At 58.7% G+C, this 15,599-nt stretch overlaps 5 protein-coding genes across 5 annotated transcripts; 2 read left to right on the top strand and 3 right to left on the bottom strand.

The window, feature by feature from the left end:
- Positions 1-1,428: 1,428 nt before the first annotated feature.
- On the bottom strand, positions 1,429-2,706 carry INS49_008687 (uncharacterized protein; the record flags this gene model as incomplete). The annotated part of the gene is made up of 1 exon (XM_043169426.1): positions 1,429-2,706. One exon carries the CDS (start codon positions 2,704-2,706, stop codon positions 1,429-1,431), a length of 1,278 nt encoding a protein of 425 aa, XP_043027106.1.
- A 3,350-nt stretch (positions 2,707-6,056) lies between these two features.
- On the top strand, positions 6,057-7,467 carry INS49_008686 (uncharacterized protein; the record flags this gene model as incomplete). Its single annotated transcript, XM_043169425.1, has 3 exons — positions 6,057-6,565; positions 6,653-7,091; positions 7,162-7,467. 3 exons carry the CDS (start codon positions 6,057-6,059, stop codon positions 7,465-7,467), a joined length of 1,254 nt encoding a protein of 417 aa, XP_043027105.1.
- Positions 7,468-7,995: 528 nt separating this feature from the next.
- Positions 7,996-9,319, bottom strand: INS49_008685 (uncharacterized protein; the record flags this gene model as incomplete). The annotated part of the gene is made up of 3 exons (XM_043169424.1): positions 7,996-8,194; positions 8,245-9,148; positions 9,229-9,319. 3 exons carry the CDS (start codon positions 9,317-9,319, stop codon positions 7,996-7,998), a joined length of 1,194 nt encoding a protein of 397 aa, XP_043027104.1.
- A 552-nt stretch (positions 9,320-9,871) lies between these two features.
- Positions 9,872-11,155, top strand: INS49_008684 (uncharacterized protein; the record flags this gene model as incomplete). Its single annotated transcript, XM_043169423.1, has 1 exon — positions 9,872-11,155. One exon carries the CDS (start codon positions 9,872-9,874, stop codon positions 11,153-11,155), a length of 1,284 nt encoding a protein of 427 aa, XP_043027103.1.
- A 761-nt stretch (positions 11,156-11,916) lies between these two features.
- On the bottom strand, positions 11,917-13,059 carry INS49_008683 (uncharacterized protein; the record flags this gene model as incomplete). The annotated part of the gene is made up of 1 exon (XM_043169422.1): positions 11,917-13,059. The coding sequence occupies one exon, from the start codon at positions 13,057-13,059 to the stop codon at positions 11,917-11,919; it is 1,143 nt and encodes a 380-aa protein (XP_043027102.1).
- Between the last annotated feature and the right edge of the window lie 2,540 nt (positions 13,060-15,599).

Below are 15,599 nucleotides of genomic sequence, written 5' to 3'. Positions count from 1 at the left end.
TGTCCTCTTCCCCCATTCAACATTCGCCAGGCGCGTCTGGTTGCTTTTGCGGCGCTTGAGGGCTCATCCTTGGACAATTGGGCCAGTCCATTGAGCTGTCAGCCACAGAACCCCGCCGCCTCATTCCTCCGTCGAGGCTAAAGAAGCCGCCAGCCAGACTGGCATTGCTAGGGGAAGCCATGACGTGTCGGGATACCCGTCTTGACAAGAGTGCTATAATAAGTGAGGTTATTTATTTCGCGGGTGCAACGACATGAAACGAGTGATACATGTCCAACCACTTCGCCACTCTAGAGCATGGCCCTGACATGTATATACAGCCTTGCAACACTGGAAATATGCAACATTGTCTCCGAACAGTTGGGTCATACTTACGCGATGCAGGGTGTCTCCCCCCCCCCCCCATCTCCACACTTGGCTAGTATCACTCACTCGCTATCAGTGGCGTCCTGTTTCAACGAGCAATTCGCATGAGCCAGTTTTGGATGTCACCTATCATGTGGTACAGTCGCCCTGATATTCACTTCCTTCCTTTCACTGTATTATTCATACAAAAGTTCCTTGAAGCATGTCTCCATCATGTCGCAAAGACGGTATGGCCAAACAACCCAAGCTCGACGGTCCGCGCGAGTGATGAGATCGGTTGAATCTAAACATACTTCATCAACATTGGTCGAATCGTAAAATGATTGCCATAGACAATGATTCAAGACACTCGACAGAGATAAGCTATGAACCATCCAGCTGATGGGACCTAGGAGGTCAGAAACGAACTGTCAGTGCCTAGTAGTAGGGACACGACTCTGAAGGAGCCCATGACTGAGCCCATGACTCGGATAGGTGCCACACACTTTCATCGAATAGTTGAGGCACGGGATCGATACGGGACGGCACAATATGCGTTGACCGTACAGATCGTTAAAGACAAAAAGAGTCTCCCTCTTTTCCCGAGCATGACTCTTTCTTGCCCCAAGTCCCGGTTGTTGCCGGTCAGACTGCCCCGGCCCAGTGCCAGGGATGGTTGGACAACGGCTGTTCAGCGTCGTTTCGTTGGGTCGCGTACGTCTGAAGCTCTTGCTATTGAAGCAACTGCTATCATTGTATCGATACCTTTGCTCGAGTCTGGCTGGCAAATATTCTTGGTAAAACACTGTTCGCAAAGTTGGAAGTGAGCGGTCGACTAGGAATGCAATCTCACAATCATCATGATGAACCCAGGACATGAAGTTTGTAGCACTAATGCGACCATGATAATATGTGACTCTGTCCGGATAGAGCCAACATGAGGATATGAGAATTGCTTCTGCAGTGACTTTTCTCTTGATAATTTTCTTAGTGTTACGCAAAATTACGATTTTATCCACCGCCTAATCGTACAAGCCCACCCAAATACGCACAGCGCAACCCAACTCGACCCCGGTCAGAATCCTACGTCTCAACAACCCTGATCTTCCCTTTCAGCGTATCTCTCCGCTTATGAGATTTACTCCTAAATCCCACGCTCTGCCTCGCCCGCTGGAACAGCCCCGTGCCGGCCGACGGCGGCCTGCCCGCCCCCACACCCGCGGAATCAGATGTCTCTGTCGGTGACCGCAGCGCGTCCGGGCCCTGGGACCAGCGTGGGAACTCCGGGACCGGCGGCGGGGGCAGGGGCGGAGGGGGCGTGGCCTTGGGGCCGCCAGGCAGGAAGCCCTGCTCGCCGAAGGGGGAGGGCGACGACGACGGCGTGGGCCCGCGCGACTGCCGCTTGCTGCCGTTCCCGCTGCCCCCACCGCCGTTGTTGCCGCCAAACACCTTGGCCAGGAACGAGGTGCGCTTGCCGTCGTCCGAGTCGGTGTCGAAGGCGCTCCTCGTCGTCGACGCACTCGGCGGCGGGGGCGGCGGCGGGTACGGCGTCCGCTGGGGTTGTGCGAACCTCCCGGGTTTAAGGGGCTGCTCCCCGGTCGGCTCCAGCGGCGTTGGCACGCGGCCCCTGCTGGACGCGCGGCGATCCGAGAAACTCCCCGGCTTGTGGTTGACCGAGGTCGACGAGGAGGAAGGCGGTGGGGACGAGGTTGGTGAGGGGTCGTCCTGCCCACTGGACGTAAGGTGCTCGGTGGGGCTGGTATCCCATACGAGGCTGCGCTGCTTGAATGAGGGGGACGGTGGGCCTGTATCTACAATACTGGTCGTGGATTCCGAGGCGCGCGGACTGGACTTGAATGTATCGCTACCACTGGTGTAGTGCGGGACGACAGTGGCCGAGCTCTTCCTGGACGAATCCCAGGAGCCTGTGTTACTGTTTTGGCGGTAATGGGCTTTGAAGTCTGTCAGTGACGACCCCTGGCTGGACTTGTCTGGCTCCCGGAAAGCGAAGCTGTTCAGCCGGAATCTCGTGGTTGGGGAGACGGGCGCCGCGGAGATTGGTCTGCTCGACGAGGCACTGAAAGAGGGCCGCGCGGTAAGCTGTGTCGTCACCCCGTTGGGATCGCTGTGCAAGGTGTAATCAGAGGCATCCGAGTCCGGCTCGCTGATTGTCGCTTCTAGACCCTCCCTGGAGTATGTGCTCCAAGTCGGCGACACGGGGGACACCTCGTCCTGGAAGGGGTACCGCAGCTCATCTGGCTGGCTCTCACTCGAGCTGCTCGAACCGACGTCCAACCCTGTGATTTGCTTGATCTTCTGCTGTGAGTTGTGCAGCGATGGCGTCAATGAGGCCAAGCTCATGGAGGGGCTGATATTCCCAGTCAGACGTAGTATCTTCTGTCTACTATGCCTCGGCTGGGGCGAGAGTATCTCGTTAGATGGCGTCGTGGGGATGCTGCTCGCATCATTCTCTGGAAGAGAGCGGCTCCGTGGTGTTTCGCTGCGGGCGGTCGTAGTGAGTGATATGTTATCCCCTTGCCTACCCCAGTCGTAAATATGCTGCTTATTGCTCAAGTTCCGTTTTGATGTCTTGAAAGCAGCCTTCAAATCTGGAATGGAGAAGGATGTCCGAGGGGGGACTGCTGGCAGCGGCTTTGCCTCATAGTCGGCCGAATGCTTCGGTGGTGTAAATTCGGCGTCCATAACGAGTCCTAGGCCCCTACCAACACCTACAGCATTGTGCTGGCCCGTACTCATGTTCAGGAAGTATCACTCGCCAGTATCACCAACTCACAGGCTGGTGTCGGAAGGCAGCATGGGGATGTGAGCTTCGCACCTGTAGGTGCCAACCGACTATATTGATTGCGGTCGCGGTGCGATCTCTCTTTGGGGTCCAGCATACAAAGACGGGCGTGGGAGGGGGCAGCCGTCCAGCCGCTTTCAGCCCGTGTCACTTGACGATGCCCTCCCGTCTTGTTTTGAACAAAGAAAATGCATGATGGAGAATAGATCCTACCGCATGCTTAGCGCAGAGCCATGCTGTATTCCTGGCATTCAAGTCCAATGATGTCGGGCACTAGACGCTGCCACATCGGGCCGTGGAGGACGTTTAAGGAGCCCTAAGCAGACGTCTTTGACGTATGTGCAGATCTTTGCCCCTTCAGCCCATACTGTGGCGGCTGAAAGAGAGGCGTGTGTGCTCAAGGGGGCCAAAAAGCGCAGCCTCGACATGTCGCCGCGTAAAAACAGATCAATTGCAGTTTTGAATCCTTCGGCGCAGCATCATTCAGCCCGAGGTTGTCGGTCTGGTCTGTTGACTGCGAGGCAGCTTTTTGTTGTACGTCGTTGCAAAACTTGGTCAAGAGTGGACAGCAAGCCCACCAAGCTGCCCCAGATAAAGATCTGGGCGGGTTGTCATTGTGTGGGCACTTGCCGCGATGCCCCTTGACGCCTTTCTACGGGCGGGGGAGAAGGTATGAGGATCTGCCGCAGGAGGTCAACGACGTGGAGGGACCTGGTCCGTGGATCTGAGAAGTCAGTAAAGCCACCTGGGAAGAAATGCTTCTCATGGATTGAATCCTACTGGAATTCTTAGCGCCTCGCCTCAATGGCACAGCTCCAGTAGACAGCCAGCACCAGTAGTATACTGCGGCTGGAGTTGACGATGTGCTCACTACCCAGGCGAGGATGCCACGGTAATGCCGGCATTGTGCATCAGTCAAGGCGACCGGCGTCGGGGGTTTCACGTCCATCCCGCGCTCGCCAAGAGACGGAGCGAGATGCTGCAGGGCCCCGGGCTCCGGAACGGCAGTAGTGTTACCTGGGGATGGTTGATTGACAATATCCTTCTGGAAGGGTTGTTCCAGGGATGTTCGGCCAGCCCAGGCTGCACAAGGCGCATGTCTGTGTTGCCGTGGCTCACGCACATGACGATCGGCAGCGGGTGGGTGACTTGGATCCCGATTACCCATGGAAATAAGCCTGCGGGTGCTGGCCGACGTCGCGATGTTTGCTGGGTCATTTGGCCTGCAGAGCTCGTCTAGCTCGAACGGGAGCATGTCGCAGCATGTCGCAGCTTGGCAATGCCGCCTCAGATTGGAAGAAGGAAAAACAGGCGGGCTTATTTCCATCTGAACTGCTGGGCCAAGCAGCAAAAGGGGGGGGGGGGTTGTGGTGGTTCACCCCAACTCCTCAGCCCGCAACAGAAGTGATCTCAGGTATTGTGTGCGTGAGAGCGAGAGCATGTGCGCGCTGTGCAAGGTGCAGCATTGAGAGTCTGACCGATCGCCCTCATCAGGCCCCGCTTTCGGTCGCGTCGTTGACAATCATAGAAATGCTGAGGGGGAGAAGGTTCCAAGTCCTTGCATCTCACCGCCTCCCACCCGTCAGAATTTACCACCACCACACACACACACATACACACCACCGACGATCGGCTGACAACAGCCCCCAGCCCAGGCGAGAGTCGTGGTCTCTGCTATTCCTGGTCCGGGGAAGAGCAGCGCTCTCGCTGTGCTCTGCCTGCCTCGCATTGCTACTCCTGTCCCGATGAAACACGCAACCAGTCAAGTCGAGGCGACGGGGCACGGGGCCAGCCGACTCGGTGTGTGCTGGTGCAGTGCTGGTGCAGACCGTTCAAAGGCAGCGCAGCACCAGCAACGACGGCGAAACAGCTCTAGTGAACTAATCCGATGATGGGAGACGGGCATGCGGTGCTCCTACTGCTGCCTGTTGGTCGTGGTGGTTGCGTTGGGTCGTCTTTTCCGCGGGTGAGGAATGCGACAGCTAAGACACAGCCAGCCATCCAGATGATCCTCCTCGTGAGAGTGGAGCCGCATGGGATTGGCACCGCTTGACTTCCCAATCCTCCTTGGCCCGCGCCCCAGCCTGGCCCATACTAATTTGTCCGCACGCACCAACCGACGGCGAGACACACAGGCACCACACAGGCACCACACAGGCACCACACAGGCACCACACAGGACACATTGGTCGGGCTCGGGCAAGCCTGGCAGAGCCCAGTCCGAACCCTTTGTCCTGTCCAGTCCTGTTCTGCGCTGGCGGCTATGGGGTCCTGCTGCTGCTTGCGTCACTGGGACTGGCTCTCCCTCATCTCGAAGGTGGATGCTGGGCGGACGCGAGTCTCCGCAGAGGCTCAGACCGATCATGGACAGCTTTATCCCAGCATGGTCCCCAGAGTTTCCTTCCTGGGGCTTGGCCGACGTCTGTCCTGCCCAAGAGATCCGAGTGGATATGGCAGATTTATTACCTCTCCCATCTGTATCTGCTGCTTAGTAGACCATCTACACCTGTGAAGCGACCAGTGGCGCCTTTTCTTTGTTTGTTCGTGGTGGTTTCAAACCTGGATCCACGATCCAGCAACCACCTCGCGTCTCCTTGCCTCCGTCTGCTTGCCTCGCCAGTTTCGTCCCGTCCCGTCTCTTCCACTCCAGTCCGCACTGGTCGGTCCATCTCACGTCACTCGAGTCCGTGACCGTCGCCTCCATCCCCTCGCCTACTTCACTCGCGCCCTCCTGACCCCCCGAGGGAGCTCTGTCACCTCCGTCCACTCCAGGTTCGGACAGAGCAGGGCAGAGGCGAACGGAACGCTCGGCACCACACCTCATCTCACCAACAGCAGAGAGGTCAGGCGACGAGAATGCGATACCCTCCAACGACCTCACAAGCCACATAGGAATCACGCCGTGAACATGTTCCAGTCCCTGCCCCGCCCCTCGCGGCGCTTCATCATCATCCTCGCCTCGATCCTGATACCCCTCTACATCGAGGCCTTCCTCCACTGGCGCACCTTCGACATCCCGCGCCCCTCGCACGACCTCGACCCTCCCTTCCAGACAGGCTGTCGCGAGCCGGACGTCAAGGGAAGACGCGAGAATGCCGCCCTGGTCATGCTGGCCCAGAATTCGGAGATAGATGCCGCGAAGCGCACCGTCGACTCCGTTGAGGCCAAGTTCAACCGCTGGTTCCACTACCCCTATGTCTTCCTCAACGACAAGCCTTGGGACCCCGAGTTCGTGCGCATCATGAACCAGACCGTCAGCGGCGAGGCGAGGTTCGAGGTCATCCCGGACAGGGAGTGGAACTACCCTTCGTGGATCGACAAGGCTGCGGCGCAGCAGAGCATATTTGAGCAGGGGGAGAGGGGCGTACACTATGGCGGTAGAGAAGGGTATCACCACATGTGCCGTTTCTTTTCAGGGTACGTTCGTGGGCCCAAGAGAGCTTGCATGCAACCCCAATTGATTTGGTAATCCTTGTGTGACTGACAGCATATGCGCCCCTACAGTAAATTCTATACCCTAGAAGCCCTGCGACGATACAAGTGGTACTGGCGGCTGGAACCCGACGTCGAATTCTCGTGCTCGATCACCTACGACCCTTTTGTAAAAATGGCCAAGCACAAGCAGGTGTACGGCTGGACAATGAGCCTGTGGGAGGAGGGCAACACCTGCCCGAGCCTCTTCCGGCACATGGCGGACTGGAAGGAAGCCAACCTGATCCCGACCACCAGCCTGTGGAAGGCCATGATGTCGGCGTCCTGGCTGCCCTATCCGTTCCGGAGGTGGCTAAGCTGGCTGCCGCATCACGACAAGCTCGGCGACGTATGGAGCATGTGCCACTACTGGAGCAACTTTGAGATTGCAGACCTGGACTTCTTCAGGAGCAAGAGCTACCAGGACCTGTTCAATTACCTGGACCAGAAGGAGGGCTTCTACCACGAGAGGGTATGTCGCATTTTCCCCACACCCATCACCTTTCTTCTCCGCCTCAAGCATGCTAACGACAAGACTCCAGTGGGGCGACGCTGCCGTCCACTCCCTCGCGCTCGGCATGCTCGTCGGGCCCGAGCGCGTGCACCACTTCTCCGACTTTGCCTACCGCCACGGCAGCTACCAGCAGTGCCCCGCCAACGCGCCGGGACTGCAGCTCGAGGGCTCGGTCGCGCTGGGCGACGCCCTCTATTCGGACGAGCAGGACGGGGGCGTCGGCTGCCGGTGCACCTGCGACGCGAGCAAGCCCATCAACTTCCCGGGCTACTGCGGCAACAAGCTCAAGCAGCCCAACAGCCCGAACCGGCCCTGGCTGACGTGGTTCCTGTGATCGGCTGCCCGTGGCGACACATTTTACCAGCTGTAAGAAGGGAAGAGATAAAGAGAGAGAGAAACAAAGAGAAGCAAAAACTACGATACCCCGCATTCGTTTCTGCTTTACTCGTGCCGGCGGAGGCAATATGAGTATGGGTTCATGACTTGGCGTTCTTCAAGATAGAAAAAGGGTTCTGAACTCAATGACGGGGAATTGACTTTCGAGATTCCTGGTATGCTTTGTTTGTGCGCGGCAGCGAAATCAACCTAGCTGGGCATAGGGCGGCGTTCTCAGAATTAGGCAGAAGAAAAAGACAGGTCGGACATGACTTGATGTTGTATTAATTCAATTCTAATTATGATTTGCGCCATCGAACTCCCCGGTCTCACTTTCGAGCGTGGTATCATCACTGCAGCATGCTATGGAGATAAAAAAAACAAAAAAAAAACACAAACACAATCATCCAAGACCGTAACCCATGGTGTAGAAATCGAGCCGCCTGTCATTCTCACAGAGCCTCGGCAGGATGAGGAACAAGAAGCCCTATTCCTCATCGTCCTCATACTTGCCCTGGTAGTCGCCCAGCAGGATGTCGTCCACCGCCAGCCCGGTGTTGACGCTGTTGTTGCGCAGCCACTCGGTCTCGACGCGGAAGAAGATCCAGACCCAGCGGCGGAAGACCTCGAGGAACTCGATGACGAAGATGGAGCTCTCGAAGTCGACGATGTGGTCCAGGTGCGGGCTGAGCTTGAGGCTCCACGTGCACCGCAGCATGAGGTCGACGGCGATGACGAGGTAGTAGAGCGCGGGCCGACCATGAGCCTGCGGCGCAGGCCGAACGCGTGGTCCGGGGAGTTGCGCTCGCGCCGGGGCGAGAAGAGCGTCAGGTCCCAGTCCTTGGCGACGTCCCAGTAGAAGCTGTACAGGCTGTTGACCAGGCAGGCGGCGACCCAGGCGCGGTACAGCCCAGTCTTGCTGGTGGCGGGGGCGTCGTCGGGCAGGTTGCGCTGCAGCGCACTGAAGAGCAGCACGGGGAAGGCAGTGCCGTACTTGCACGCGTTGGCGAGGTGCTGGCCGCCCCATCCCGCGCTCTCCTTGTAGGGGGCGGAGCGCACGCGCACGAACTCTATGAGGCACTGGCGCAGCCGGATCAGGTAGGGCAGGGCCATGATGAGCGGGACGAGGACGCGGCCGCCGCAGTTGCGGTCGGGCCGGTCGGTGGCGCTGCCGTCGCTGCCGTGGAAGAACATCATGCAGACGCAGACGAACAGGTCGCCCATGACCTTGGCGTACGAGGTCAGCACGTCGGCCAGCAGGATGTCGCCGAACTTGCCGTCGCTGGCCTGGGCGAGCCCGCCGATGCTCACGCGCTTCAGCGTCGCCACCAGGCGGGAGCGGCCGCCGTGCGAGAGGGCCAGGGGCCGCAGCGGCAGGATGAAGAGCATGGCCAGCACGAGCAGGTAGGTCATGGGCATCCAGTCGTAGTAGACCACCAGCTTCGGGTCGCGGTGCGAGAAGAGCCAGAAGGTGACGATGGAGAAGGCGAGGGTCGAGGACAGGACGGTCGCGAGGCGGTAGGTCGACCTGTGGTGGGGGGGATGCGAGGCCGAGGGCCGCTGCGGGTAGCGGATGAGCGAGGGCACATCGATCTTGAGGTTGTAGAGATGGTGTAGGTTGATGCCCCAGCCCCAGACGGCTGCGATAGAAGACACGATGGTTAGCAGGGCTCCCGATTGGCAGGACGGAGGGGCGGGCAGTGTCCTGTTGTGTCCTTACCTAGGACGACGATGAAGGCGACACGGTAGGGCAAGGGGAAGGTCAGGCTGAAGGAGTCGAGCTGCGGCTCAACCGCCGGGTCGCCGTCCATTGCGGTCGCCTGCCTATATCCGTCCTCCTATAAAGCGCTGTCTGGTGGCCGAATACATCGAAAGGGGTCGAGCGAGAGGATCTCACGTAGGGCATAGGGCCTAGGGCGTGCAGAAGATTGCCGACTGATCGGGTTGGGGGTGGAGGAAACACACACGATAGGCAAGCTACGTGGAGGTTGGACGGTGTGTACGCTACGTACATGCATACGTCGCAGGTAGAAAATACTGCCTGTTTAATTTTAGGGGGGATTTCACGTCATCGGCCCCGGAGCCCCCTTGCCTGCATTAGCGGCTTAGATTGGGACCAGCCTTCCCTGTCAGCCTGGACAGCACCCCTGCGGTCAGTGGCCATCTTGTGCCGAGGCTGATCTCCTCAATCTGCCGGCTATCAAGCCCACAAACCACAACGATGCGAAGGCTTGAGGGTGTCGGCTCACATCCCCAGCCATAATCCATCAACACACCAAGACCCGGTCTTGAAGATGCCCACAGGCCGTCGAGCTGCACTGCTGACGACACCTCGGCGGATTACTTAGGTACACCTGGAAACCATGTCCTCTGCAACTCAGCAGCCCGCCGCGAGGTCGAGCACGGCCTCGTCACCTTTTCCATACGCCGCGGCGCCAGACATCATCCGCGCCCACCAGAAAGACGCATACTTCCAGGGGCTCCTGACGAACCAGCTCGTCGACCTCCACAGGCGACTGCTGGGCGCCCGATCCGCGCACGCATGGGCCAACGAGTCGCGCACAGTCGCCGACCTGCTCTACCTCTGCCTGACCACCCTGATAGGGAACCGCACCCTGGGCGAGGAGTATTGCGACCTCATACAGGTCGAGGAGCCCTCTAGGTCCAAGCCCACATCGTCACACACAGATGACAAGACCACCACCACCAAATCCACCACAGCAGCACCAGCAGCACTAGGCGGTCCCAGGCTCCCGTCCATCGGCCGCCGCTCAAGCCTCATCGCCCTCTCGGTCCTGGTGCCCTACGCCCTCTCGCGGGTCCTCCCCGCCGTCCGCAGCCGGCTCCGCCAGCGCCTCGAGGCCCGCCTCGCCGAGCTGCAGAGGAAGCACAGGGCCGCGCACAACAGCGCCGAGTACCGCGCGAAGCGCTACGTGCTGACCCACCTGTCCGGCCTGACCTCGGGCGCCCACGTCCACGCCGCCGTGCTCGCCACCTTCTACTTCACCGGCGCATACTACTCGCTGTCGAAGCGGCTCGCGGGCCTGCGCTACGTCTTCATCCGCAGGCTGCCCGAGCACCCCGGCGGCGCCGCCGAGGGCAAGGACGGCCGTGCTGGATATGAAGTGCTCGGCGTGCTGCTCGTAGTCCAGCTCGCGGTGCAGGCCTACCTGCACGTGCGGTCCGTCCTCGCCTCAGCCGGCACCCCCGAGGAGGCAAGCGTCGAGGCCGCCATCCGGGAGCGGGCCTTCGGCCACGGGGCGGCGTCGCCGGCCGACGTCTCGCTCGACCACGCGCACAGCTACGGCAGCGGCAACAACGACCTGCTCCTGCAGACGGGCGGTTCCGGGTCCGGGTCTGGCCAGCGCTCCAAGGCCGCCATCGGCGCCACGACGCACACGCCCGTGCCCAGGGGCGACGCCGCCAGGTACGACCTCGGCGGGGACGCGGTCATGGCGTGGATCAAGGGCCGGTCGCAGCGCAAGTGCACCCTGTGCCTGGAGGAGCTCAAGGACCCCTCGGCGACCCAGTGCGGGCACGTCTTCTGCTGGTCGTGCATCGGCGACTGGGTCAGGGAGAAGCCGGAGTGCCCGCTGTGCAGGCGGGAGGCCTTGGTGCAGCACATCCTGCCCTTGCGGGTGGCGTGAGGACTGAAAGGGGGCGGTAGAGGCCGGCTTTGTTTGTGGAACGACAGGTTTGGAGGTTGCTACAAGAGGTTTTATGGCGAGGTGAGAGGTGATGAACAGTCACTGGGAGCTCTTGCGAGCCGGGGATTTCTCGAAGTCTCAACAGAGGGGAGGGTGCGAGCATAGCGAGATTCGTGTATGAGGCGAAGTGAAGTCGATATATCAAAGGACCCTACTGAAGTACATGCACCAGAGATAAGACCACGAACGTGGAACGAGACAAGGAACCAAGTCATCAGAAACAGCCACGGACGAGTAAAATTTGTCTACTTGTCCAAGAAAATGAAACCGGAGAAACAAGACACGAAACCGAAGTACCGTGCAAGCCTGGCCGCGACTCCTGTTTCCTGCTCTATAAGCTCCATTGAGATCCAGCTGAGGAGCGAACCCATTAGTCCGCGACCCGTTCCCAGTACATGAAAAGTACATGGAAAATACATGAACATGAGCATGAGCACCGCCCAAGTGTTCTGACCAGCCCATCAATGCGTTTCCGCTCAAACAGAACCCCCATCGCAATCAAGCTGTAGCAGGAAGTGCGCAAAAGGAAACGCTTCGTCTTTCAAACACAGAGCATCAAGCCCAGAGTACACGTTGAGGTATCATTAAGACCGTCCCGAACCACCATGGTAACTCCACTTCCAGCCCAAGATGAAGCCAGATGCCGCCTCGGCGGTCGATATGCAAAACCGTAATATGCTGCAAACCCACGTGATAACCCATCAATCCTCTTCTGGGACGCTGAACAGCACAATCTCGCCCCGGTCGTTGCGACGCAGGCGTAGTGAGCGGAACAGCTCCTTCTCTTCTGTCGATTTGGCTCGACCTGTGCCGCTACGTTCGCGGTGGTATCGTTTCAAGGCCTTGTTGACGCTGCAGCCACGTTCGCTGTCAGGACCCTTCTTGATCAGACTCAAGAACAAATCTGCATGGGGCTTAAAAACGACCATGGTGCCCGGCCCATCCCTGGACTCTCCTTCATCGGCCTTGTTGTACTCAAGCATCTTGACCTCCTTGGCACCCTCCAGACGTTTTGAGGTATGGGAATGGCGCTTCTTGGTGGATGTCGACGTTGAAGTGGAAGTGTGCTTGCGCTTCTTCGATTTGGTTGCCGGCTTCGAGTTCCCGCTTGCCAGCATCGAGGCGATGCCGTTGAATATCCCGCTGTCTGGCCGGCTCGATTTGTGGTGTTTGGAATGCTTGGACTTCTTTAATGGGCTCGCGGGGTTCTCGCCAACCTCCCCGCCGGATCCTGAGTAGTCGGGCGATGGTGGGAAGGCATGCGGTCTGCTCATCAGACGGTTGAGTCCCCCGGTAAGATCGGAGTGTAGGACAGGCGCATCCGGCATGTCGAGGTCTCGCGTGTCCACGTGTAACCGCTTCCGCTTCTTGTCCTTCTTATCCTCCTTGCTCGCCTTCTTTCGATCCCTCCTTGGTGCAGGTGTTTCAAAGGAGCTGGGCTCGGCTGGCACAGGGCCCGATCCATACTGAATAAGAGCCTCGTCATCGGCCATCATGTCTGCATCGATGTCTTGGTAGGACTCCCGCTTGTACTCGTACCGCACCAACTCCGTGCTCTCGGCTGGTTCAGGAGCCGGAGCGACAACCTGTGGTATCGCGACGGTGGAGGCGCTCGGTGTTGCGTTCACCTGGTAGTCGAAGACGTTGAATCCACCGAAAGCCCCTGGCGGGCTGGGAACGCGAGGCGGTGCCGTCGGGACATCCTCCCATCCCTCATAGTCGGCGACGTCCTCCACGTAAGCTGCGTGAGCCATGTCCGTTTGCGCAGACTGTGTGTTGGTTGGCGCAGTCTTCGCTTTCTTGTTCTTGTAAAGAGCTCCCTGGTACTTTTGTTCCTCGGTCATGCAACTCTGCGAGCTGATCAGTTTGGGGTTGCGGGCCCGGGTGGTACGCCTAGCGTAACATTGGATGCCATACCGTGTGGGATCGATAGTCGTTGCCGTAGAAATGGACCATGCAGTCAATGCAAGTAAAAGTAGCGCCACGACAGCGGTTCTTGTGTTGATCAAGCTTCTTCTTGGTCAAGACATCACCGCATGCTACATTTGGGACAGATGTTAGTTGGGTTTTGATGAGACCGAAGATGCAGAGGAAACAGGAGATTGGGAAGGAGGAGTAGCATGAAGGCCGAGAAGGGGTGTGTGTGTTTGGGTTCTGGCGAAGGATATACTGGAATTGGGATTGTCATAATGCAGCAGAGACACGGACGGGGGGTGGTCTCAATGCTATCAGACGGAAAGGGGCAGTAGCTGGGAGGGCGGGAATGCGACAGAGGGAGGACTTGGTGGAGGGGGTGTGTGACATGCTAAGTCCGTCGTGTGTGGCACCAAGACGGCATAGTTGGGGAGGGTGGGGTGTGCGTAGGCAGGGCCGGGGATGATGTACAGACAAGACATGAGCTCACCATAGTGGCACAGAGTCTAATCAAGTGATGAAGGATTGGAGTGATCTCGTGGCAGGGTCGAATCGGGGATGTCCTGACTTGCCTTCGCACTGGAAGCTCACCATCTTGGCTGCGGGTACTAATCGCAACTGGCTGTTCGTGCCCTTTTATTAAGAGCCAGGCAAGCAAGCAAGTGATTGGCACCAAGGAGCCGAAGATGACGAGCAGGAGGTGTGGATGTGTTTGACTGGACGCGCTGCGCTGCGCTGCGCTGCGCTGCGCTGTCTTGCAGATTTGCCTTCTAGCCTGTGTTTGCCAGAGGACCTGGCTGGGCAACGGGAGACGGCGACGCTGCTCTCCCGGAAAGACGAACGCACGTCCTCTCTTTCTCACCGAAGCTCGAACTTGACGTTCGGGGTCTGCAGGTGTATCTGTGCCCAAAAAGAGTTCGCGGACAGAGACGGTAGTTCTGGGTGCGATGCAGCTGAAACGCCTTGGACGCCGGGGCTGAGACTGACAGAGCTGGGTTGGTTGGCGAGTTAAATTTAACGCCCTGCAGTTGGAGGCGGATGGAGGGATGGGGATGGAGGTGGTGAAGGATCGAGCTTGGACGCGCGATTGTCTAGACCGTTGGGCCCGGCTTATTATTGGCGGCGGTTGGATGATGTTCAATCAAGGGCCGGCGCGAAAGCGAGAACCGTCGTGCTGGGAACAATGTAACAAGAGCGATCGATGAGTGCCTTCGGTTGGGCGAGCTGGCGGTTGAATGCAAATCCAGCGGTGGGGCCGCGATGGAAGAGAATAGCGAAACCTTCTTGGACCCCAGGTCTGGCCGCAGGGCTGAAGAAGAGCGCGCCGTGGCAAGATCTCGGGCGTGGGAGTGATCTGCAAGAGAGCGTCCGGGCAGCACAACGCAATGCTGTGGTCTGATCAGGAGAAGGCCGGCGATGGTCGACCACGATGGGGGATCTGTTCCTCTGCTGCAGCCGCTGGTCCCTTGCCCTCCTTCCTGTTCTTCTTTCTGCTGCTGCCGCTGCTGCTGCGAGTCTGGCCAATGTTGTTGATTGTTGACAGTCCCAGAAGATAAGACGAACTTCGGGATGTGGAAAAGTTTTGCTAGTCGGGCGCCCATGCAGTTCGCTAAGGACGTGACAAGCCAGCAGGGCGGGCCAGCGAGGGAGAGAGACGCTGGTACGCTGCACCCTGACGTGGTGACCTTGCCGTTCTTGGTCAGCTTTGGGCTGCTGTCGCCAAAACAACTTTCCTCCCGCCCCAGCGCGAAACCGCAGGCGCGTCCAGGATTGGTTGCATCCTCTGTGTGAAGCAGCAAGTGCGCATGCCAAGCAGGTCAAGCCAGTCAAGCCAGAATTGCCGATGTCGGGGTGTGAGCGTAGCCAGCTCAGCTCCCTTCTGGAAACTTGAGTGAAGCTCCCAGCTACCGGCCTAGCTTCCTCAATCTACGGACAACACGGACTACTGGAGCAGGCCACCAGAGATAGAAAGCCTCGTTAATGCCGCGACTCTTGCGACATGGCATAGTAGATGTCAAGGCCTATAACACGACCGGGGCTAGACCACCTGATATCCACCCAACGGCAAGCCACCTGAGGGGCATATTCCTTCTCTGTTTCCCTCTCTTCGCGGCCAGCTGATCATTTGGGCCCCGACTCGGTTCGAGGAGCCCGAACAATGGCTTTAGCAATAACTATACTGATCTCCTCAGTTAATGACCGGCCACAGTACGGCACAACTGATCATGGCCCGTCCAAATCAAGCAGCATGATTCCAGCTTGGGTCGTGGTCTCTGTGACAAATGCTCGAGGACATGACTGAACGCAAACAGACGCCGACGAGGGGCTCGAGCAGCTCGAAGGTTCAATCTCTCCCAGACTCCGTCTGAAGTTGCGGTTGGTCAGCTTGATGCGGGCCTACAAGTAGAGGGCCATCCGGACTTTGACGCCGCTAGACACGCGGGCCCATCTTCGGCCTCGGAGCCGGGAC

Source organism: Diaporthe citri, assembly GCF_014595645.1.
Source record: "Diaporthe citri strain NFHF-8-4 chromosome Unknown scaffold_3, whole genome shotgun sequence".
Lineage (NCBI taxonomy): Eukaryota > Fungi > Ascomycota > Sordariomycetes > Diaporthales > Diaporthaceae > Diaporthe > Diaporthe citri.
This window is presented reverse-complemented; position numbering and strand designations above follow the sequence as displayed.